This window comes from Phyllobates terribilis, unplaced genomic scaffold (assembly GCF_046119375.1).
Source record: "Phyllobates terribilis strain yellow unplaced genomic scaffold, ASM4611937v1 Scaffold_29__1_contigs__length_15306474, whole genome shotgun sequence".
Classification (NCBI taxonomy): domain Eukaryota; kingdom Metazoa; phylum Chordata; class Amphibia; order Anura; family Dendrobatidae; genus Phyllobates; species Phyllobates terribilis.
This window is the reverse complement of record NW_027362789.1, coordinates 931909-953302: the sequence shown is the minus strand read 5'-3', so window position 1 is coordinate 953302 and position 21394 is coordinate 931909. Positions and strand designations below refer to the sequence as shown.

Below are 21394 nucleotides of genomic sequence, written 5' to 3'. Positions count from 1 at the left end.
TCATATCGAATAAATTTTACCACAATCATGACATACAATATGTCACGAAAAAAACAGTCTCAGAATCAGTGGGATCCGCTGAAGCATTCCAGAGTAATTACCTCATAAAGTGACAGTGGTCAGATTGACCAAAAATTGGCCTGATCACGAAGGCGTTGGTGTTAAAGGGTTAATACTACTACTCCTCCCTTGTCTGACATTCTTATGACAAGATCTTTCATACATTTTAATTCTTGAAGGGCAATCCGTTCTTTATTGGTTACATTTCACTTGACAGTCCCCATATTCGGAAATGAGTGCAGCACCTTTTACTTTTGCTGCACAACCTCCTGAAAAATATCCATTGAATCAGATCTGGACTGAATAGGATAAAATCCTAAAAATTTGACTTTGGTTTTCTTTGGATATGGGTCACACTATGACTAAGAACATCTGAGTTCGAAACATGTTATTGTGACTCGTAAGTCCCATTGTCTTGTTTTAACTTTTTCACAATAAATGGAGTTTTAACTTTTATCACATTACCTGGATTTCGTGCTGAATTTTTCGCCCTTCTGTGGAGTGGGTACGGAAAGTATTCAGACCCCTTTAAATTTTTCACTCTTTGTTTCATTGCAGCCATTTGGTAAATTCTAAAAAGTTCAGTTTTTTTCTCATTAAAGTCCACTCTGCACCCCATCTTGACTGAAAAAAAACAGAAATGTAGACATTTTTGAAAATGTATTAAAAATGAAAAACTGAAATATCACATGGTCATGAGTATTCAGACCCTTTGCTCAGACACTCATGTTTAAGTCACATGCTGTCAATTTCCTTGTGATCCTCCTTGAGATGGTTCTACTCCTTCATTGGAGTCCAGCTGTGATTAATTAAACTGATAGGACTTGATTCAGAAAAGCACACACCTGTCAATATAAGACCTCACAGCTCACAGTGCATGTCAGACCAAATGAGAATCATGAGCTCAAAAGGAACTGCCCAAGCAGCTCAGAGGCAGAATTGTGGCAAGGCACAGATCTGGCCAAGGTTACAAAAGAATTTCTGCTTTACTCAGAAATTTCACAAAGAGTGAAAAAAATAAAGGGGTCTGAATACTTACCTTGACTTCTCCAAAGTGTTTGATACCGTGCCACACAAAAGGTTGGTATATAAAATGAGAATGCTTTGTCTGGGGGATAATGTGTGTAAGTGGGTAAATAGCTGGCTGAGTGATAGAAAGCAGAGGGTGGTTATCAATGGAGTAAGCTCAGGGTATGTCAGGGTTACTAGCGGGGTGCCTCGAGGGTCTGTCTTGGGCCCTATATTATTTAATATATTTATTAATGATCTGGTGGAAGGGTTGCATAGTAAAATAGCAATATTTGCAGATGATACTAAACTTTGTAAAGTAGTTAATACAGATGAGGATAGGGCACAGCTACAGGAGGATTTAGATAAATTGGGGAGTTGGGCCAAAAAATGGCAAATGGGGTTCAATGCCGATAAATGTAACGTCATGCACATGGGAAAGAACAACAGCAGTCACCCATACATATTAAATGGGAAACCGTTGGGGAAATCTGACATGGAGAAGGACCTGGGCGTCTTGGTTAACAGCAAATTAAATTGGAGTGCCCAGTGTCAGGCAGCAGCTGCGAAGGCAAATAGAGTCATGGCATGCATCAGAAGAGGAATAGGGGCATATGATGAGAACATTGTTCTTCCTCTGTATAAAGCGCTGGTGAGGCCGCTCTTAGAATATTGTGCACAGTTCTGGGCTCCGGTGCTCAGGAAAGACATATTGGAGCTAGAGAGGGTACAAAGGAGGGCGACTAAGGTAATAAAGGGAATGGAGGGACTAGAATACCCAGAGAGGTTGTCAAAATTAGGCCTATTTACGTTGGAAAAGAGAAGGATTAGGGGAGACCTCATAAACATGTATAAATACATCAGGGGGCAGTACAGAGATATCTCCCATGACCTGTTTATACCAAGGATGGTGACAAAGACGAGGGGGCACACTATGCATCTGGAGGAAAGGAGGTTCCTGCACCAGCATAGAAGGGGATTCTTTACGGTCAGAGCCGTGGTGATGTCCAACTCACTTAATGAGTTCAAGAGAGGCCTGGACGCCTTTCTTGAGAACAATAAAAGTACATCTTATGCTTAGTTAATTAATCCAGGGATTTAATCTGACTGCCAGATTGGAGTCGGGAAGTGAATTTTTCCTCAATGATGTAAATTGGCCTATACCGCATGGGCTTTTTTTTTGCCTTCCCCTGGATCAACGCTGTGGAATAGCTGCAGTGCACAAGAAATAGGCTGAACTGGATGGCCTTATAAACTGTTACTATGTTCCATACCCACTGTGTGTGTATGTGTGTATATATATATATATATATATATATATATATATATATATATATATATATATATGAAAAAAGTATTTAGTCAGCCACCAATTGTGCAAGTTCTCCCACTTAAAAATATGAGAGAGACCTGTATTTGACATCATAGGTAGACCTCAACTATGAGCGACAAAATGAGAAAACAAATCCTGAAAATCACATTGTCTGATTTGGAAATAAATTTTTTTTTCAAATTTTGGTGGAAAATAAGTATTCGGTCAATTACAAACAAGCAAGATTTCTGGCTCTCACAGACCTGTAACTTCTTTAAGAGGCTCCTCTGTCCTCCACTCATACCTGTAGTACTGGCACCTGTTTGAACTTGTTATCAGTATAAAAGACACCTGTCCACAACCTCAAACAGTCACACTCCAAACTCCACTGTGGTGAAGACCAAAGACCTGTCGAAGGACTCCAGAAACAAAATTGTAGCCTCGCACCAGGCTGGGAAGACTGAATCTGCAATAGGCAAGCAGCTTGGTGTGAAGAAATCAACTGTGGGAGCAATAATTAGAAAATAGAAGACCTACAAGACCACTGATAATCTCCCTCAATCTGGGGCTCCACACGAGATCTCACCCCGTAGGTCAAAATGATCTCAAGAACGGTGAACAAAAATCCCAGAACCACACGGGGGGACCTAGTGAATGACCTGCAGAGAGCTGGGACCAACGTTACACAGGCTACCTTCAGTAACACACTACACCACCAGGGACTCAGATTCTGCAGTGCCAGACATGTCCCCCTGCTTAAGCCATTACATGTCCAGACCCTTCTGAAGTTTGCTAGAGAGCATTTGGATGATCCAAAAGAGTATTGGGAGAATGGTCAGATGAAACCAAAGTAGAACTGTTTGGTAGAAGCACAATTCATCGTGTTTGGAGGGGAAAGAATGCTGAGATGCATCCAAAGAACACCATACCTACTGTGAAGCATGGGGGTGGCAACATCATGCTTTGGGGCTGTTTATCTGCCAAGGGACCAGGACGACTGATCCGTGTAGATGAAAGAATGAATGGGGCCATGTATCGTGAAATTTCGAATGCAAACCTCCTTCCATCAACAAGGTCATTGGAGATGAAACGTGGCTGGGTCTTTCAGCATGACAATGATCCCAAGCACACCGCCAGGGCAACGAAGGAGTGGCTTTGCAAGAAACATTTCATGGTCCTGGACTGGCCTAGCCAGTCTTCAGATCTAAACACTATAGAAAACCTTTGGAGGGAGTTGAAAGTCCATGTTGCCCAGCGACGGCCCCAAAACATCACTGCTCTAGAGGAGATGTGCATGGAGGAATGGGCCAACATACCAGCAACAGTGTGTGCCAACCTTGTGAAGACTTACAGAAAACGTTTGACCTCTGTCATTGCCAAGAAAGGATATATAACAAAGTATTGAGTACTTATTTTCCACCAAAATATGAAAAAAAATTCTTTCCAAATCAGACAATGTGATTTTCAGGATTTGTTGTCAAATTTTGTCTCTCATAGTTGAGGTCGACCTATGATGTCAATTACAGGCCTCTCTCATCTTTTTAAGTGGGAGAACTTGCACAATTGCTGGCTGACAAAATACTTTTTTTCCCCACTGTATAATCTGTATAATATAGTGTGTGTGTGTGTGTGTATATTTGCTAATTATACGTTCTATAGGGCTTCTGAGGGACACAATTGTCGTTCCTTAGGGTGCCAACCTCCTCGGCTAGGCAGCATCAGCTTAGTTTAGGTACGGGATTGGGTAAGGTAGTGACTGTATCAATCATTCATTGTTTACATCTGTTTATATACAGTACATCCACAACAAGCCATTGAGCTTGTAATTTTGGTAGTGTTAACCCCTTCATGACTGGGCCATTTTCCATTATTGCATTTTCGTTTTCTGCTCCCTTTCTTCCTACAGCCATAACTTTTTTCTTTTTTGGTAAAAAAACAAAGCCACAATAAGAAGAATTAAAATTCCCCCACAATTGAAGAAAAAAAGAAAAAAAAATTTAATTCTTCTTATTGTGGCTTTGTTTTTTATGTTTAGAGTAGGGACGCATGAGGACCCTTGACGCGGGTTACGAGCTTGAGTATTTTGCCCAAAATATCGGCCAATACGTCATATATTATATATGCATTTTTGCACTTTTTTATTCCACTTTTTTATTATTAATGCAGAAGAAGCATTCATAAAGTGTTGTGCCTGCTATCTGATGTATATACTTCTCATCAAGTTCTTGTTAAGTGTGGAAAAGTTTGCCTTTGGACTTTTCCCTCATTAATCTCCATACCATCTGGTCCGTGCCTGCCAAGTACAGCAGCGGCATGCGGTCTGCAGAGTCGGGAGATATGACTCCACCAGATATACAGTATATATTTATAGATACAGGACACACCTTGTCATTTAAAGATTTTTCTGTATTTTCGTGACTTTGAAAATTGTACATTCACACTGAAGGCATCAAAACTATGAATTAACACATGTGGAATTATATACTTAACACAAAAGTGTGAAACAACTGAAAATATGTCTTATATTCTAGGTTCTTCAAAGTAGCCACCTTTTGCTTTGATGACTGCTTTGCACACTCTTGACATTCTCTTGATGTACAGTTGAAACCAGAAGTTTACATACACTATATAAAGACACATATGCATGTTTCTCTCAATATCTGACATGAAATCAGAATAAACCTTTCCAGTTTTAGGTCAAATAGGATTACCATAATTTACCATAATTTTTAATATTTGCCAGATGAGAGAGAATGTTTTAAGGCATTTTTATTACTTACTGCAAAGTTAAAACATTACATACATTTCATTAGTATTTGGTACCATTGCCCTTAAACTTGTCTTGTGCTTTTTGCATGTTTTTACTATTTCTGCTCTTATCTGGTGTCTTTCTTGTAACATAGGAAAGCCTAAGGCCAGAAGTAAGCACCATAAAACAATGTACATGAAGACTTTGGTATCAAATAATTTCTGTCCACGGTGTTTGTGTAAACAAAAAAGCTTTTATAAAAGCCTCAAACTTCTGTGTGTGAATCAGACATGAGATCTAATATGATACAAGATTACAGTCCGGGGAAGAAGGGAAACATTCATATAGACGACCGGTGGAGATGTAGTCAGTGACGGATTCTGGCCCAATATGTTTCTAGAGCCATAGTAGAAAATGAAGATGCCGTCCTGATCATGAAGTAGTTATTTCTCATGTCATGTGTAATGAATATCTCCTGTAGTATTACTAATGCCGATTCCAGTGTCCGTAAATGAGACGACAATTAGCATTATGGAAGATGAGTCTATGAGAAACGTGTTCAGCTGCAGACTCTGAGGAAGAAACTGCTTGTTGTCTGTGGCCTAAAATACACTGCTCAAAAAAATAAAGGGAACACTTAAACAACAGAATATAACTCCAAGTAAATCAAACTTCTGTGAAATCAAACTGTCCACTTAGGAAGCAACACTGATTGACAATCAATTTTACATGCTGTTGTGCAAATGGAATAGACAATAGATGGAAATTATTGGCAATTATCAAGACACCCTCAATAAAGGAGTGGTTCTGCAGATGGGAACCACAGACCACATCTCAGCACCAATGCTTTCTGGCTGATGTTTTGGTCACTTTTGAATGTTGGTTGTGCTTTCATACTCGTGGTAGCATGAGACGGACTCTACAACCCACAGAAGTTGCTCAGGTAGTGCAGCTCATCCAGGATGGCACATCAATGCGAGCTGTGGCAAGAAGGTTTGCTGTGTCTGTCAACGTAGTGTCCAGAGGCTGGAGGCACTACCAGGAGACAGGCCAGTACACAAGGAGACGTGGAGGGGGCCGTATGAGGACAACAACCCAGCAGCAGGACCGCTACCTCCGCCTTTGTGCAAGGAGGAACAGGAGAAGCACTGCCAGAGCCCTGCAAAATGACCTCTAGCAGGCCACAAATGTGCAAGTGTCTGCACAATCCATAAGAAACCGACTCCATGAGGGTGGTATGAGAGCCCGACGTCCCAACACCGTGCAGAACGCTTGGCATTTGCCACAGAACACCAGGATTGGCAAAGTCGCCACTGGTGCCCTGTGCGCTTCACAGATGCAAGCAGGTTCACACTGAGCACATGTGAGAGATGTAACAGAGTCTGGAGATGCCGTGGAGAGCGATCTGCTGCCTGCAACATCCTTCAGCATGACCTATGGCAGTGGGTCAGTAATGGTGTGGTGTGGCATTTCTTTGGAGGCCCACACAGCTCTCCATGTAGCCAGACTGCCATTAGGTACCAAGGTGAGATCCTCAGACCCCTTGCGAGACCATATGCTGGTGCGGTTGGCCCTGGGTTCCTCCTAATGCAGGACAATGCCAGACCTCATGTGGCTGGAGTGTGTCAGCAGTTCCTGGAAGATGAAGGCATCCTGTCTCGCTCCATCCACCAAGGTCACGTTGCACCACAGACTGTCCAGAAGTTGGCGGATGCTTTAGTCCAGGTCTGAGAGGAGATCCCACAGGAGATCATCCGCAACCTCATCCGGAGCATGCCCAGGCATTGTAGGGAGATCATACAGGCACGTGGCCACACACAATACTGAACCTCATTTTGACTTGTTTTAAGGACATTACATCAAAGTTGGATTAGCCTATAGTGTGTTTTTCCACTTTCATTTTGGTGGTGACTCCAAATCCAGGCCTCCATTGGTTAATAAATTTGATTTCCGTTGATGATTTTTGTGTGATTTTGTTGTCAGCACATTCAGCTTTGTACAGAACAAAGTATTCAATGAGAATATTTAATTCATTCAGATCTAGGATGTGTTATTTGAGTGTTCCCTTTATTTTTTTGAGCAGTGTATATAGGTTTTATTTCTAGATGTAAAGAAGAAAACTAAATACTGTAAAATTATAAATCTCCTCATGTTTTCCCTGATTATCTCTAGTAATTGTATTATTACACAGGATTTTTATGATGTTACATCGGCTCATCGTCTTCTCGTTCAGGTCTCTACAATATCGGATCCTCTCAGTAAAGATCTTCTATACAAGTGAATTTTCCTGATTTATCCATAAAAGATGGAAATGGACAGAGACAAGATGGCGGAGAGGATATTACACCTCACCATAGAGATCCTCTTCCGGGTTACTGGAGAGGTGAGAGATTCTGATGACGTCACATTGCATCATTCTTATCTATGGGAATAACAGATGGACAGAACTGGAGAGGTGAGGACTCTGGAAATGTCTGTAGTGAGGTTTATGAATGTGTCTCTCCATAACCAGGATTACACAGTAGTGAAGAAGACCTCTAGTGGGCGCTGTCAGGACCCTGTGTCTGAGGGATGGGGAAGACCCCTGAGCCCAATCACGGGGCCTCCATCTCACCCCTTCATACATGAGGACATCAATGACCAGAAGATCCTAGAACTCACTTACAAGATGATTGAGCTGCTGACTGGAGAGGTGACACTGCTGGGAATGCTGGGACATTATACAGTAACGCTATGAAGGGATCGGGGGGATGACGGTATCATTGTATATGTCAGGTTCCTATAAGGTATCAGGATGTCGCCGTCTATTTCTCCATGGAGGAGTGGGAGTATTTAGAAGGACACAAAGATCTGTACAAGGACGTCATGATGAATGTTCCCCAGCCCCTCACATCACCAGGTAATAGACAGGACTAAATACACACGGCCTATAATTATCTGTATGTAAAGAATGAATTCAGTCCCTGTATGTGTTTCCTCCAGATCTATCCAGTAAGAGGACAACACCAGAGAGATGTCCCCGTCCTCTTCTTCCACAGGACTGTAAACAAGAAGATCCCAATGTTCCTCAGGATCATCAGGTAGATGGAGAGAAGGTGTCATGAGATCTCCCCTATGATGTGTAGATGGCTGTGAAGGTCTTGTGCTCAGTCTTGTTTTATCCACCAGTATTATATGTTTTATACTTGTGTAATGAGAACGGTGGAGATGGCAGGATTAGAGCTGATCATAGATGGGACTTCTCCATCTGTCTGTGACTTTTACAATATTTGTTTCAGGTTGAAGATCTGACCCACATTAATACTACAGAGACATATGTGAGGGGTGATGAGCGGTGTAAAGAGATGATTCCTACAGATGACCTCCCAGGTGAGTAGTAACCACTAAATGCAGAGAAGTTACAGATTCTTATAAGTCACCGGCTGTGGCTGCTTTATCGGTTGTGTAGTCCGGCTGTATCACAACCGTGTGATCACCATTTTACCTCTAGACTACAACATTCTCCTCCACCAAAAACTGTTCAAATGATTTTGGCCATTGAAAGCCCTTTTCTATAGAACTTATAACTTGGAGGATCCACCTCCCCCCTGGGATTAGAAGACGCTGACCATTACCTCCTCAGATCTGTAGACTACAAAACCAGATGACAATCTATGTAGAATGTACAGACAGTTTAGAAAATCACTTGAAGAAAATATTATGATGGGCCTGTAAGTGAAAGCGGAGGGTAATGATGGTGTTGGCTTCCTAGAACCCTGATATCTTATTGGATGAATCTACCTTCTCTCCCTTCTGTGTTGCTGAATGTGCTCATATGGTCCCTACAAGACCAGGTCCAGTTTTAATGACCAAACTTCACTTTTATGATCGACAACATTAAATGTGCAGTGAGGCCAAGTGTGAATTTCTGTACAATAACAACAGAGTTTCCCTTTTGTCCTGATTTTTCAATTTCTTTTAAAACCGACTAACTTCATACAGGATCGCAATTAACTATGCAAAAAACATTACACCTGTGCCATGATATACAGGTGCTTCTCAATAAATTAGAATATCATCAAAAAGTTAATTTATTTCAGTTCTTCAAAAAAGTGAAACTCACATATTATATAGAGCCATTACAAACAGAGTGATCTATTTCAAGTGTTTATTTCTGTTAATGTTGATTATAGCTTACAGCCAATGAAAACACAAAAGTCATTATCTCAGTAAATTAGAATACTTTATAACAGCTTGAAAAAATATTTTAAAATCCGAAATGATGTCCTACCGAAATGTATGTTTAGTAAATGCACTCAATACTTGGTCGGGGCTCCTTTTGCATCAATTACTGCATCAATGCGGCAATGTGGCATGGAGGCGATCAGCCTGTGGCACTGCTGAGGTGTTATGGAAGCCCAGGTTGCTTTGATAACAGCCTTCACCTCGTCTGCATTGTTGGGTCTGGTGTCTCTCATCCTCCTCTTGACAATACCCCATAGATTCTCTATTGGGTTAAGGTCAGGCGAGTTGCTGGCCAATCAAGCACATTGATACTGTTCTTTTTAAACCAGGTATTGGTACTTTTGGCAGTGTGGACAGGTGCCAAGTCCTGCTGGAGAATGACATTTCCATCTCCAAAAAACTTGTCGGCAGAGGGAAGCATAAAGTGCTGCAAAATGTCATGGTAGACGGCTGCGCTGACTTTGGTGTTGATAAAACACAGTGGACCTCCACCAGCAGATGACATGGCCCCCCCCAAACCATCACTGATTGTGGAGCCTTCACACTAGACCTCCAGCAGCTTGGATTGTGGCCTCTCCACTCTTCCTCAAGACTCTGGGACCTCTATTTCCAAATGAAATGCAAAATTTACTTTCATCTGAAAACAACACCTTGGACCACTAAGCAACAGACCAGGTCTTTTTCTCCTTGGCCCAGGTAAGACGCTTCTGGCGTTGTCTGTTGGTCATGACTGGCTTGACACAAGGAATGCGACACTTGTAACACATGTCCTGGATAAGTCTATGTGTGTTGACGCTCTTGAAGCAATGACTCCAGCAGCAGTCCACTTCTTGTGAATCTCCCCCCAAATTTTTGAATGGCCTTTTCTTAACAATCCTTTCAAGGCCGCAGTTAACCCGGTTGCTTGTGCACCTTTTTCTACCACACTTCTTCATTCCACTCAACTTTCCATTAATATGCTTGGATACAGCACTCTGTGAACAGCCAGCATCTTTAGCAATGACCTTTTGTGGCTTACCCTCCTTGTGGAGTGTGTAAGTGACTGCCTTCTAGACATCTGTCAAGTCAGCAGTCTTCCTCATGATTGTAGAGCCTACTGAAACAGACTAAGGGACCTTTTTAAACGCATAGGAATCCTTTGCAGGTGTTTTTTGTTAATTATTCTAATTTACTGAAATAATGACTTTTGTGTTTTCATTGACTGTAAGCCATAATCATCAACATTAACAGAAATAAGCGCTTGAAATAGATCACTCTGTTTGTAATGACTATATAATATGAGTTTCACTTTTTTTAAGATCTGAAATAAATTAACTTTTTGATGATATTCTAATTTATTGAGAAGCACCTGTATCTCTAAGCTGTGCGAGGCTGATAGCTGTAATATACTGTAATATATACACCTGCAGGAGATGTGTTGGCATGGCTCGAGCCCTGGTATGTTGGATTCACTTCACGTCATAAATTCCATTATGTTTTCAATCCTAAGGAATTCAGATTATTGCACAATCTCTCCTGAAATGGGGGCACTAATACTTTCTCTACTCTCCTGGTCAGAACTCATAGTAGCTCCAATGGTCCACCATAAATAAGTGTAAGTCCGCTTTAATGTTGGAGTTCTCCCCTCATACATATGTTCTTGTTGAGGATGTAACATATTTTTTATGTATTTTTTTCCAGGTTCATTCTGTATGATAGTTTGATTGTGGTGGGATCGGCCGGCCTCACTTATGTGACTCTGTAACTCCCTGGTAGTCTTTCAAAAAAAGGTCTCCATTACGTCTTCCCAATGCCCGAGGTCTAAATATAAGACACCTCAGCTCTGCACTATTATAAAAAGTTCATTTAAAATGTCTAATATTTCTTCTTGAAACTCATCTGATCTGAAAATATTGGCACTTAGCGATAATTTAGATTGCCAAGAACCACATGCTCTAATTAAGCCCGAGAGGTTTCACCACTATTTACTCATTTTTTTTTATAAAGAAGCCTGTTCAGCTTGATTTCTTCAGTTCTTCAGTAGATGTGTTATGGTCTATAGTCACAGTTTTGCCCATCACCCCTTTAACTTCTTTAAAGGAAATCTCTCATCCCCTGGGAGATGTGAGACCTCTAATATGGGCATACAGGTTATAGAAAAGTAAATCTATACATACCTGTATGGCCCATAGTAGAGGTCTGCTTGCAGTGAAATTGAGTTTTATAAAATCTGTCTTCACATGCTTGGTGTCCCCTGGACACCAAGAAATCCCCGCCTATCTCTTTAGTTAGCCCAGAAATCCCCGCCTATCTGCTTATGTAGCATGTCCCCCCCCCCTCCCCTGCACATGAGCGTTGCGACTGCGGAGCAGTGCAGAGACAAACGGACCGGGAGGAAACAAAGTGTTCCTGATGTTTGCGTCGCATTGCGCATGCGCGGGAAATGAGTTAAACCAGTGCACATCACAGGTCCCTGTGATGTGCAGGGGAGGTGGGGAACATGCTAAATAAGCAGATAGGCGGGGACTTCTTGGCGTCCGGGGGACGCCAAGCATGTGATAACGGATTTTATAAAACTCCCATTTCACTGCAAGCAGACCTCTACTATGGGCCATACAGGTATGTATAGATCTACTTTTCTATAACCTGTATGCCCATATTAGGGGTCTCCAATCTCCCAGGGGGTGGCAGATTCTCTTTAACCCCTCTACATGGATCTGGACTTACACAGAGACCCCTAGCTTGGGCCACTGTGTTACCTGCTGTTCTGTTGTGTCAGATGGGAAGAATAGTCAGCTATTCGGGTCAGAACCAGGAGGGCAGAGAAAATACAAAATCAGAAGAAACTAATAGTCAGTAAACGGGCCGAGGTCACAACAGAAACAAATAGACAAACCGGGAGCTGATCACAGAGGACTGAACCAGAGGAGGACAAGGCTGTATCTGGCAGCTTCCCGCAATATGCTTCCAGCTTTAGTAGGGTGCGGTGCTTTCCAATTAACTGAAGCAGGGAGCAGATTATTCCAGCTGGACAGCACACACACCCATACTGCCAGACTGGATGATACTACTGGTCCCAGCAACCCTAATCTTAATGGCTGGACAGAGCCTGCGCCGCCAGAGCTTCTGGTTCTGACGTCTCCTCCTTCACCAGCGCCGCCTGCAGGATGAATAAAGCTCCTGGTGACAGAATTAGACGTTGCAGGAGCAGATCCCAGAGAAAATGGGACCCACCATTTGCAGAAACCTTGATATGACAAAATGAAAGAAAACCAGAGCAGTAGAAATCCCCATAAGGTGACTCCATCTTGGAAATTATAACCTTCAGGGAATTAATCTATAGGAGTAGGGACTATTTTGACTCCACAGGCACTTTCCCTAAATTAGCACGCAGTGGATGTTGGAGAGTGAAAATTGCAAAAATGCCATTTTATTTCCCAACACACAGTGCCCAGATAAATTAAGTGGGTTCTTCTCACTATAGTAATGCCAAATACATGAATGCTAAATGTGGTTTGGGCACAGTCTTTTAGACTGTGAACTGTAATTGACTTGGTGAATAATTTTTTTTTTATTTTTTTTTTACGTAGCTTGCCATTTTTACAGACCCTTTAAGTAAAAATGTTAAAAAAATGTAAGAACATTTTATTCAATAATAATACTTAATTTTATTCTTGGCAGATGACTGTACCAGGAGATCAGAAGGACAACTGACATCTTCAATTTTTAAATCACATGAGATTGAGATCCAACAAGATGCAATTGAAATGAATGCCATTACTCCAGATATACCATCATCCCTTCACAGCAAAGATCAATCATCTAATCCTTTGAAACAGGTCCTGTCTTCTGATTCATTAGCGACTACTAAGGAAAATCAAAGTTACAAAATAAGCATTAAAAAACGAACTGCTCCTAAAGCAAAGAAGCCATTTTCACGTTCAGAATATAGAAATACTCTTCTTAAACAAGAAAAAATTCGCAGATCAGATCTTGCGAGGCAGAGAACTCACACAGGGGAGAAGCCATTTTCATGTTTGGAATGCGGGAAATGTTTTAACGATAAATCAGTTTTGATTAATCACCAGAGAACTCACACAGGGGAGAAGCCTTTTTCTTGTTCAAAATGTGGGAAAGGTTTTAACTACAAATCAGAGCTTCTTATACATCAGAGAACTCACACAGGGGAGAAGCCTTTTTCTTGTTCAGAATGTGGGAAATGTTTTAACCTAAAATCAGATTTAGTTATACACCAGAGAACTCACACAGGGGAGAAGCCATTTTCATGTCCAGAATGCGGGAAATGTTTTAACCATAAATCGGCTTTGGTTAATCACCATAGAACTCACACAGGGGAGAAGTCTTTTTCCTGTTCAGAATGTGGGAAATGTTTTAGCCGGAAATCAGGTTTAGTTATGCACCAGAGAACCCACACAGGGGAGAAGCCTTTTTCCTGTTCAGAATGTGGGAAAGGTTTTAGCTACAAATCAGAGCTTCTTATACATCAGAGAACTCACACAGGGGAGAAGCCTTTTTCTTGTTCAGAATGTGGGAAATGTTTTAACCATAAATTGGTTTTGGTTAATCACCATAGAACTCACACAGGGGAGAAGCCTTTTTCCTGTTCAGAATGTGGGAAATGTTTTAAACAGGAATCAGGGCTTTATAGACATCGGAGAACTCACACAGGGGAGAAGCCTTTTTCTTGTTCAGAATGTGGGAAATGTTTTAACCTAAAATCAGTTTTAGTTATACACCAGAGAACTCACACAGGGGAGAAGCCATTTTCATGTCCAGAATGTGGGAAATGTTTTAACCATAAATCGGTTATGGTTAATCACCAGAGAATCCACACAGCAGAGAAGCCTTTTTCATGTCCAGAATGTGGGAAATGTTTTAACCATAAATCGGTTATGGTTAATCACCAGAGAATCCACACGGGAGAGAAGCCTTTTTCCTGTTCAGAATGTGGAAAATGTTTTAACCAGGAATCGGTGCTTTATAGACATCAGAGAACTCACACAGGGGAGAAGCCTTTTTCACGTCCAGAATGTGGGAAATGTTTCACCCATAAATCAGCTTTGGTTAATCACCAGAGAACTCACACAGTGGAGAAGCCTTTTTCATGTTCTTAATGTGGGAAATGTTTTATACGGAAATCAATTCTTAATAAACATCAGAGAAGCCACAGAGGGGAAAAGCCTTTTTCATGTTCAGAATTTTGGAAATGTTTTAACCGAAAATTGTATCTTCTTAAAGGGGTTACTAAGAAAAAAAACAAAAAGTCAGCTCACCCATTGAGGAATCCAAAGCTCAGGAAACCAGCAGAATCGAGAGCAGAAAAAAATCCAGCTTCAATGACTAAAGACCTTACTGTCTGAAACGTGTCTGCTAGAAAATATTTCCCCCTCTAGGGGTTGTAACATCCATGCTGTTATCTCAGATTTTTATATTTACTCAATAAAGCAGTGTTTTTAGAGGATCATTGAAGCTGGATTTTTTTCTGCTCTCCATTCTTAAAGGGGATGTCCTCTACTTGGACAATGCTTTGTCATTCCTCATGTTTGGCCTCGTTAAATGTGACGCCAGCGCTGATTGGGCTCAGGGCTCACATGGCGTAACAACCTGACCTGAGTCCCGGGAACACAAGTGCTGACACCGATGGAACGGCACCAGTATGGGAGGTTTGTATAATTCTTATAATAATTTTTGTAATAAGTATATCGTTTATCCATTATGTATATATTCAGTGTGTTCATTAATAGAGATTTGAATCCTTAGTTATAGAAATATAGGTTTATCAAAATATCATAACAGGTCTACTTTTCAGTCATGCTCTTTGCGATCAGAAGCATCTAACATTCTGAGATACAGTGGTGTAAAACAAAGTGTTTGCCCCGTCCTGATTTCTTATTCTTTTGCATATTTGTCACAGATGTAAATATTAGACAAAGATAACACAAGTAAACACAAAAAGCAGTTTTTAAATGAAGGTATTTTATTATTAAGGGAAAAAGAAATCCAAAGCTCCAGGGCCCTCTGTAAAAAAGGCCCCACTCATATACACACACACACACACACACATACACACACACACACACACACACACACACACACACACACACACACACACACACACCACTTAAAACATAAATTAACTGTGGTTTATAACATCTTTGGGAACCTGAGTTAAATTTCCCTAGCCACACTCAGGCCTGATTCCTGCCACACCTGTTCTCAATCAAGAAAATACTTTAATAGGACTTGCTTGACAAAGTGAGGTAGACCAAAAGATCCTCAAAAGCTAGACATCATGCCGCGATCCAAATAAATTAAAGAACAAATGAGAAAAAAGTAATTGAGATCGATCAATCTGGAAAAGGTTATAAAGCCATTTCTAAAGCTTTAGGACTCCAGCGAACCACAGTGAGAACCATTATCCACAAATGGCAAAAGCATGGAACAGTGGTCAACCTTCCCAGGAGTGGCCGGCCCACCAAAATTACTCTAAGAGCGCAGCGGCCACTCATCCAAGAGGTCACAAAAGACCCTGCAACAACATCCAAAGAACTGCAGACCTCACTTGCCTCAGTTAAGGTCAGTGTTCAAGACTCGACCATAAGAAAGAGACTGGGCGAAAATGGCCTGCGTGGCATAGTTCCAAGACTAAAACCATTGCTAAGCAATAAGAACATAAATGCTTTTCTCAGTTTTGTCAGAAAACATCTTGATGATCCCCCAAGACTTTTGGGAGAATACACTGTGGACTGACGAGACAAAAGTTGAACTTTTTGAAAGGTGAATGTCCCATTACATCTGGCATAGTAGTAACACAGCATTTCAGAAAAGGAACATCATACCCACAGTAAAATGTGGTGGTAGTGTGATGGTCTGGGGCTGTTTTGCTGCTTCAGGACCTGGAAGACTTGCTGTGGTAAATGGAACCTTTAATTCTGCTGTCTACCAAAAAATCCTGAAGGAGAATGTCCGGCCATCTGTTTGTGACCTCAAGCTGAAGCGCATTTGGGTTATGCATCAGTACAATGATCCAAAACACACCAGCAAATCCACCTACCTCTGAATGGCTTAAGAAAAACAAAATTAAGACTTTGGAGTGGCCTAGTCAAAGTCCTGACTTTAATCTGATTGAGATGCTGTGGCATGACCTTAAATAGGCGGTTCATGCTCTGAAACCCTCCAATGTGGCTGAATTACAAAAATTTAGCAAAGATGAGTGGCCAAAATTCCCCCAGAGCGTTGTAAAAGACTCATTGCCAAACTGCAAACGCTTGATTCCAGTTGTTGCTGCGAAGGGTGGCTCAACCAGTTATTAGGTTTAGGGGGCAATCACTTTTACACACAGGGCCCTGTAAGTTTGGATTTTTTTTCCCTAAATAATAAAGACCTTCATTTAAAAACTGCATTTTGTGGTTACTTGTGTTATCTTTATGTAATATTTAAATTTGTTTGGTGATCTGAAACATTTAAGTGACAAACATGCAAAAGAATAGGAAATCAGGAAGGGGCAAACATTTTCACACCACTGTATGTGTAGAAGCCGTAACCGTATCTTTTGAAACACAGTATGCTTAGAATATTATCTATAGTCGGCAGCAAGTATTAGTGTTAGCTGCCTGTCATATCTGATTGTGTATATTTTGCATTGCCTGTATAAGCTTGATCGGAATGAATTAGCGTCAGACAGCCTGCTGAGCATCTCACTTGTCTCCTTGTTGAACAAAATAAACAGATTTTTACTCTGGAATTCAGGATGATCTCCTATCTCACTTGGTAGAAAGTGAAATATTCCCGTCAATAATTGTTTTTATTTTAACAGGATCAAACATGTGGAATGTTTGTCCACTACTTGGACAACCCCTTTAAACATTAAAAATCCCACAGCGGGAGAAGTCATTCTCATACCAAGAGTGTGAAAAGTTAATTACTGGAAAATCTATTTTGTTGACCATCAAAAATAACTCCGATGGGGAGAAACTATATATGTTATTGACAAATTGTACAAAAACATATAACATAATTAACCCCTTAATGACCACCAATATGTCTTTACTGACCTGAGATATAAGAGACTACCGTCCTCCAACCGGTGACAATCGAGCTGTACACTATAGCTGACAACTTGCTGCATTGGCTACAATCAGTGTTGGAACCGACCATGACCGTTTAACTCCTCAGATGCTACTGTCAATAGTAACTACAGCAATTAGATGATTAAAGGGAAAGTGCCATAAAAAATGTAAACAATTAAAAAAATGTAAAGTATTAATGTTTTGATTTTTTTTTTTTTTAATATCATTTGTTTTTAATGAAGTAAAATATGAAAAATAATTTAACAAGGTTTGGTATTTCCACTTTTAAACACTAAGGGGAGCAACTGCTGAAATTTGCCATGAAAACCTAGTGTACAACTAGCTCACATTACGACTGCAGTAAATGTGGGCTGGCTCTGCTCTCATGTGTGTGATGTCGCTCCTCTCCTCCCTTTCTGGGTGTTTGTAACAGGATAAGAGAGGATGAAGCTTAGGATCACAGTGTGGAGCCATTTTGTTGGTGACTGCCAGTGATACTGACAAGTACAGTGTCACCGAGGACTGCCGGCAGCGCCACTTCTGTTAGTGCTGCTCTCTGTGTCATAAGCTGGGGTTAGATACTGTCTTGGTAGCCCTTCCAAGAATTTGGATTGAGATAATTATCTCCAAATCTGCCATTTTTGGTTCAAATTAAATAAATAAATACGATGCATCGGAGAAATAAAATAACAGACAGCCAGTGTCTAAGTGTACAATTCTTGTCTGCCCTCAGATCCAAAGTAACAAGTACTTTATTACACCCCCAGAATTCAGGGGTGGCTAACATTACCTAAGAAAGAAAGTATTTTAATTGGAAATAACAATCGTCCTTGAAAGCAGCTCTGTCCAATTTACTATACTTTTAAAAACAAAGAAGGAAAGCTTAACACGAAGACAGCTCTATATTTCATACAATGCCGTGTTATCGCTTTTATGAGTAACACTTATAAGGCTAATATTAAAATATTAAATTATCAAAAATATATAGGTAATTTAATTGTCTAACATAATAATCAAAGCAAAGTATAAATATTTACCATAACAATACGCGGAGTGTTACACACACTGGGATTATTCACAGCACACGATACACTACACTGAGCCCTATATCTAGATATGTGTAGTGTATCACATGATGGGATTAGATACACCAGTCCGGGGCGTATCGTACACGACGGGATTAGATACATCGGTCCAGGGAATATCGCACACTATGACGGGATTAGATACACCGGTCTGGGGAGTATCGCACATTTTGTTGGTGACCGCTAGCGATACTGACAAGTACAGTGTCACTGAGGACGGCCGGCAGACCTGATCCTGATAGATGGTGCTGCTCGCTGTATCATAAACTGGGGTTAGATATGTGGAATGTATCACATGCGCGATTATATACGCTTAGAGTAACACATGCTGCTATTAGATACAGGACTAAGTGTAGTGTATCGCATTATGGAATTAGATATTGAGCTCAGCAGAGTGTATCACACAGGATGGGATTACATACACAGTTTCTAATGTATGGAGCAGGGTCACACCTTACACCACTGCTCAAATAGAAGTGGACGGAGCAGGGTCACTCATGACACCACTGCTACCATAGAAGTGGACGGAGCGGGGTCAGACATTACACCACTGCTTCCATAGAAGTGAACAGAGCGGGGTCAGACATTACACCACTGCTTCCATAGAAGTGGACAGAGCAGGGTCACACATTACACCACTGCTCCCATAGAAGTGGATGGAATCATAGAATCATAGAATCATAGAATGGTAGAGTTGGAAGGAACCTCCTGGGTCATCTGGTCCAACCCCCTGCTCAAAGCAGGATTCACTAGATCATCTCAGACAGATGTCTGTCCAGCCTCTGTTTGAAGACGTCCATTGAAGGGGAACTCACCACCTCTCGTGGCAGCCTGTTCCACTCATTAATCACCCTAACTGTCAAAAAGTTTTTTCTAATATCTAATCTGTGTCTCCTCCCATTTAGTTTCATCCCATTGCTTCTAGTCTTTCCTTGTGCAAATGAGAATAAAGATGATCCTTCTACAATGTGACAGCCCTTGACATATTTGTAGACAGCTATTAAGTCTCCTCTCAGTCTTCTTTTTTGCAAGCTAAACATTCCCAAATCCTGCAACCGTTCCTCATAGGACATGGTTTGCAGACCAGTCACCATTCTGGTCGCTCTTCTCTGAACTTGCTCCAGTTTGTCTGTCTTTTTTAAAATGTGGTGCCCAAAACTGTACACAGTATTCCAGATTAGGTCTGACCAAAGAGGAGTAAAGACCGATAATGACTTCACGTGATCTAGACTGTATGCTTCTGTTAATACATCCCAGAATTGTATTTGCCTTTTTTGCTGCTGCATCACACTGTTGACTCATGTTCAGTCTATGATCTATTAGTATACCTAAGTCTTTTTCACATGTACTGTTGCTTAGCTCTATTCCTCCCATACTGTATATGCTTTTTTCATTTTTATTGCCCAGATGTAGTACTTTGCATTTTTCCCTGTTAAAAACCATTCTGTTGGTTGCTGCCCACTGCTCCAGTTTATTTAGGTCTTTTTGAATCCTCTCTCTCTCTTCTCTAGTATTAGCTATCCCTCCTAGCTTTGTGTCATCAGCAAATTTAATCAGTTTACCCTCAATTCCTTCATCTAAATCATTGATAAAGATGTTGAACAATACAGGTCCCAGGACGGAGCCCTGTGGTACCCCACTTGAGACATTCATCCAGCTGGATGTGAAGCCATGTGGAGCGGGGTCAGACATTACACCACTGCTTCCATAGAAGTGGATGGAGCGGGGTAAGGCAAAAAAACAAACCTGTTGTCCAAGTCTCAGGAATTCCACATATTCACAAGGATCATATGGAATTTACAGGATGGTGAGTAGAGATGAGCGTTGTTCGACTCGAACTGTTCGCCAATCTCAAATTCGAGCTGTTTTGCCCGGTGTTCGAGCCGTTCGGCGAACATGAACGATTTGAAAAAAATTCGGCTGTTCGAGGTTATGTTCGATAACTGTTCGTGCACCAAAATCATAACTGGATTTTTTCTCAGTAATGATGAAAATTAATGTTAATACGCAGTTTGAGTGTACAGCGGGGCGGGGGGAGGGGCAAGGGATGGATCTCTGCAGGAATAATGAAGATCTCCATTTTTTTTTCTCTTTCCCGCATTTACAGTGGGGAGGTGCAATCTGTCAGACTATCAGCAGCGCACACACGGAGCGAAGTGCTTTTTTTCACACAAGGAAGGGCATGTGTCATTGGCAGTGTATGTCACATGTCCTTGCCCTATAAGACCCAGCCATTTTCCCCGTCACCACCATTTTCTCACTGCTGCAGCTGCGTGTTAGACGGCACCGCTGTTGCTGTGTGCACTATACCTTGTTAATTTCAAGCCAATTTTCGCACAAATCTACAGATAGCTTGGGAGTAGGGAATAGTTGTGATTGCAGTCCTTTTAAGGACTAGGTTACAGCATTTCCTACGACTTTTATCAGGCAGGTCTGTGCTCTTAAATAGATAGGTTGGGAGTAAAGACTAATTGTAATTGCAGTCCTTTTCAGGACTAAGTTACATCAGTTCCTATCAGTTTTTGCCAGGCAGGTCTGTGCCAGTGCTGTGCAAGTTTTTTTCACAGCATTTGGCTAAATCTAGCAAAGCTAATCCTTTTTGGCCTATTGCAGAGTGTGTTAGTCAGTGGAGTAGCCTATCTGTGTTGCAAGCTACACCACCTGTGTATAGAATACAAATATTTTTACTGCACCTAGTGAAGTAAAACCTTTTGGGCATAGCATCATTCTATTAGTCCATCTATACTGACCTCCATCAGGTTGCAAATTCAATATAATTTTTTTCTGCATCTAGCTCTGAAAAAATATTTGGGCTTCTAGCAGTGTGTGGGACTTGTTCTATTAGTCCATCTATACTAACCTCCACCAGGTTGCAAATTCAATATAA

General features: G+C 41.1%; 1 protein-coding gene across 2 annotated transcripts in view; it reads left to right on the top strand.

Moving 5' to 3' along the window:
- The window catches only part of LOC141178568 (uncharacterized), a 32062-nt gene extending 14510 nt beyond the window's left edge, over positions 1-17552 (top strand). Inside the window, exons 1-7 of one of the 2 annotated variants that reach the window (XM_073660451.1) lie at positions 804-1140; positions 7363-7512; positions 7642-7821; positions 7905-8028; positions 8112-8209; positions 8408-8498; positions 13014-17552. In XM_073660451.1, the coding sequence (XP_073516552.1) occupies positions 7435-7512; positions 7642-7821; positions 7905-8028; positions 8112-8209; positions 8408-8498; positions 13014-14467 (2025 nt within the window). In that variant the 5' untranslated portion in view covers positions 804-1140; positions 7363-7434 and the 3' untranslated portion in view covers positions 14468-17552. Of the gene's footprint in view, positions 1-803; positions 1141-7362; positions 7513-7641; positions 7822-7904; positions 8029-8111; positions 8210-8407; positions 8499-13013 lie in introns of those variants that run through there. The other variant, XM_073660450.1, reaches the window with a different exon arrangement.
- The last annotated feature ends 3842 nt before the right edge of the window (positions 17553-21394 follow it).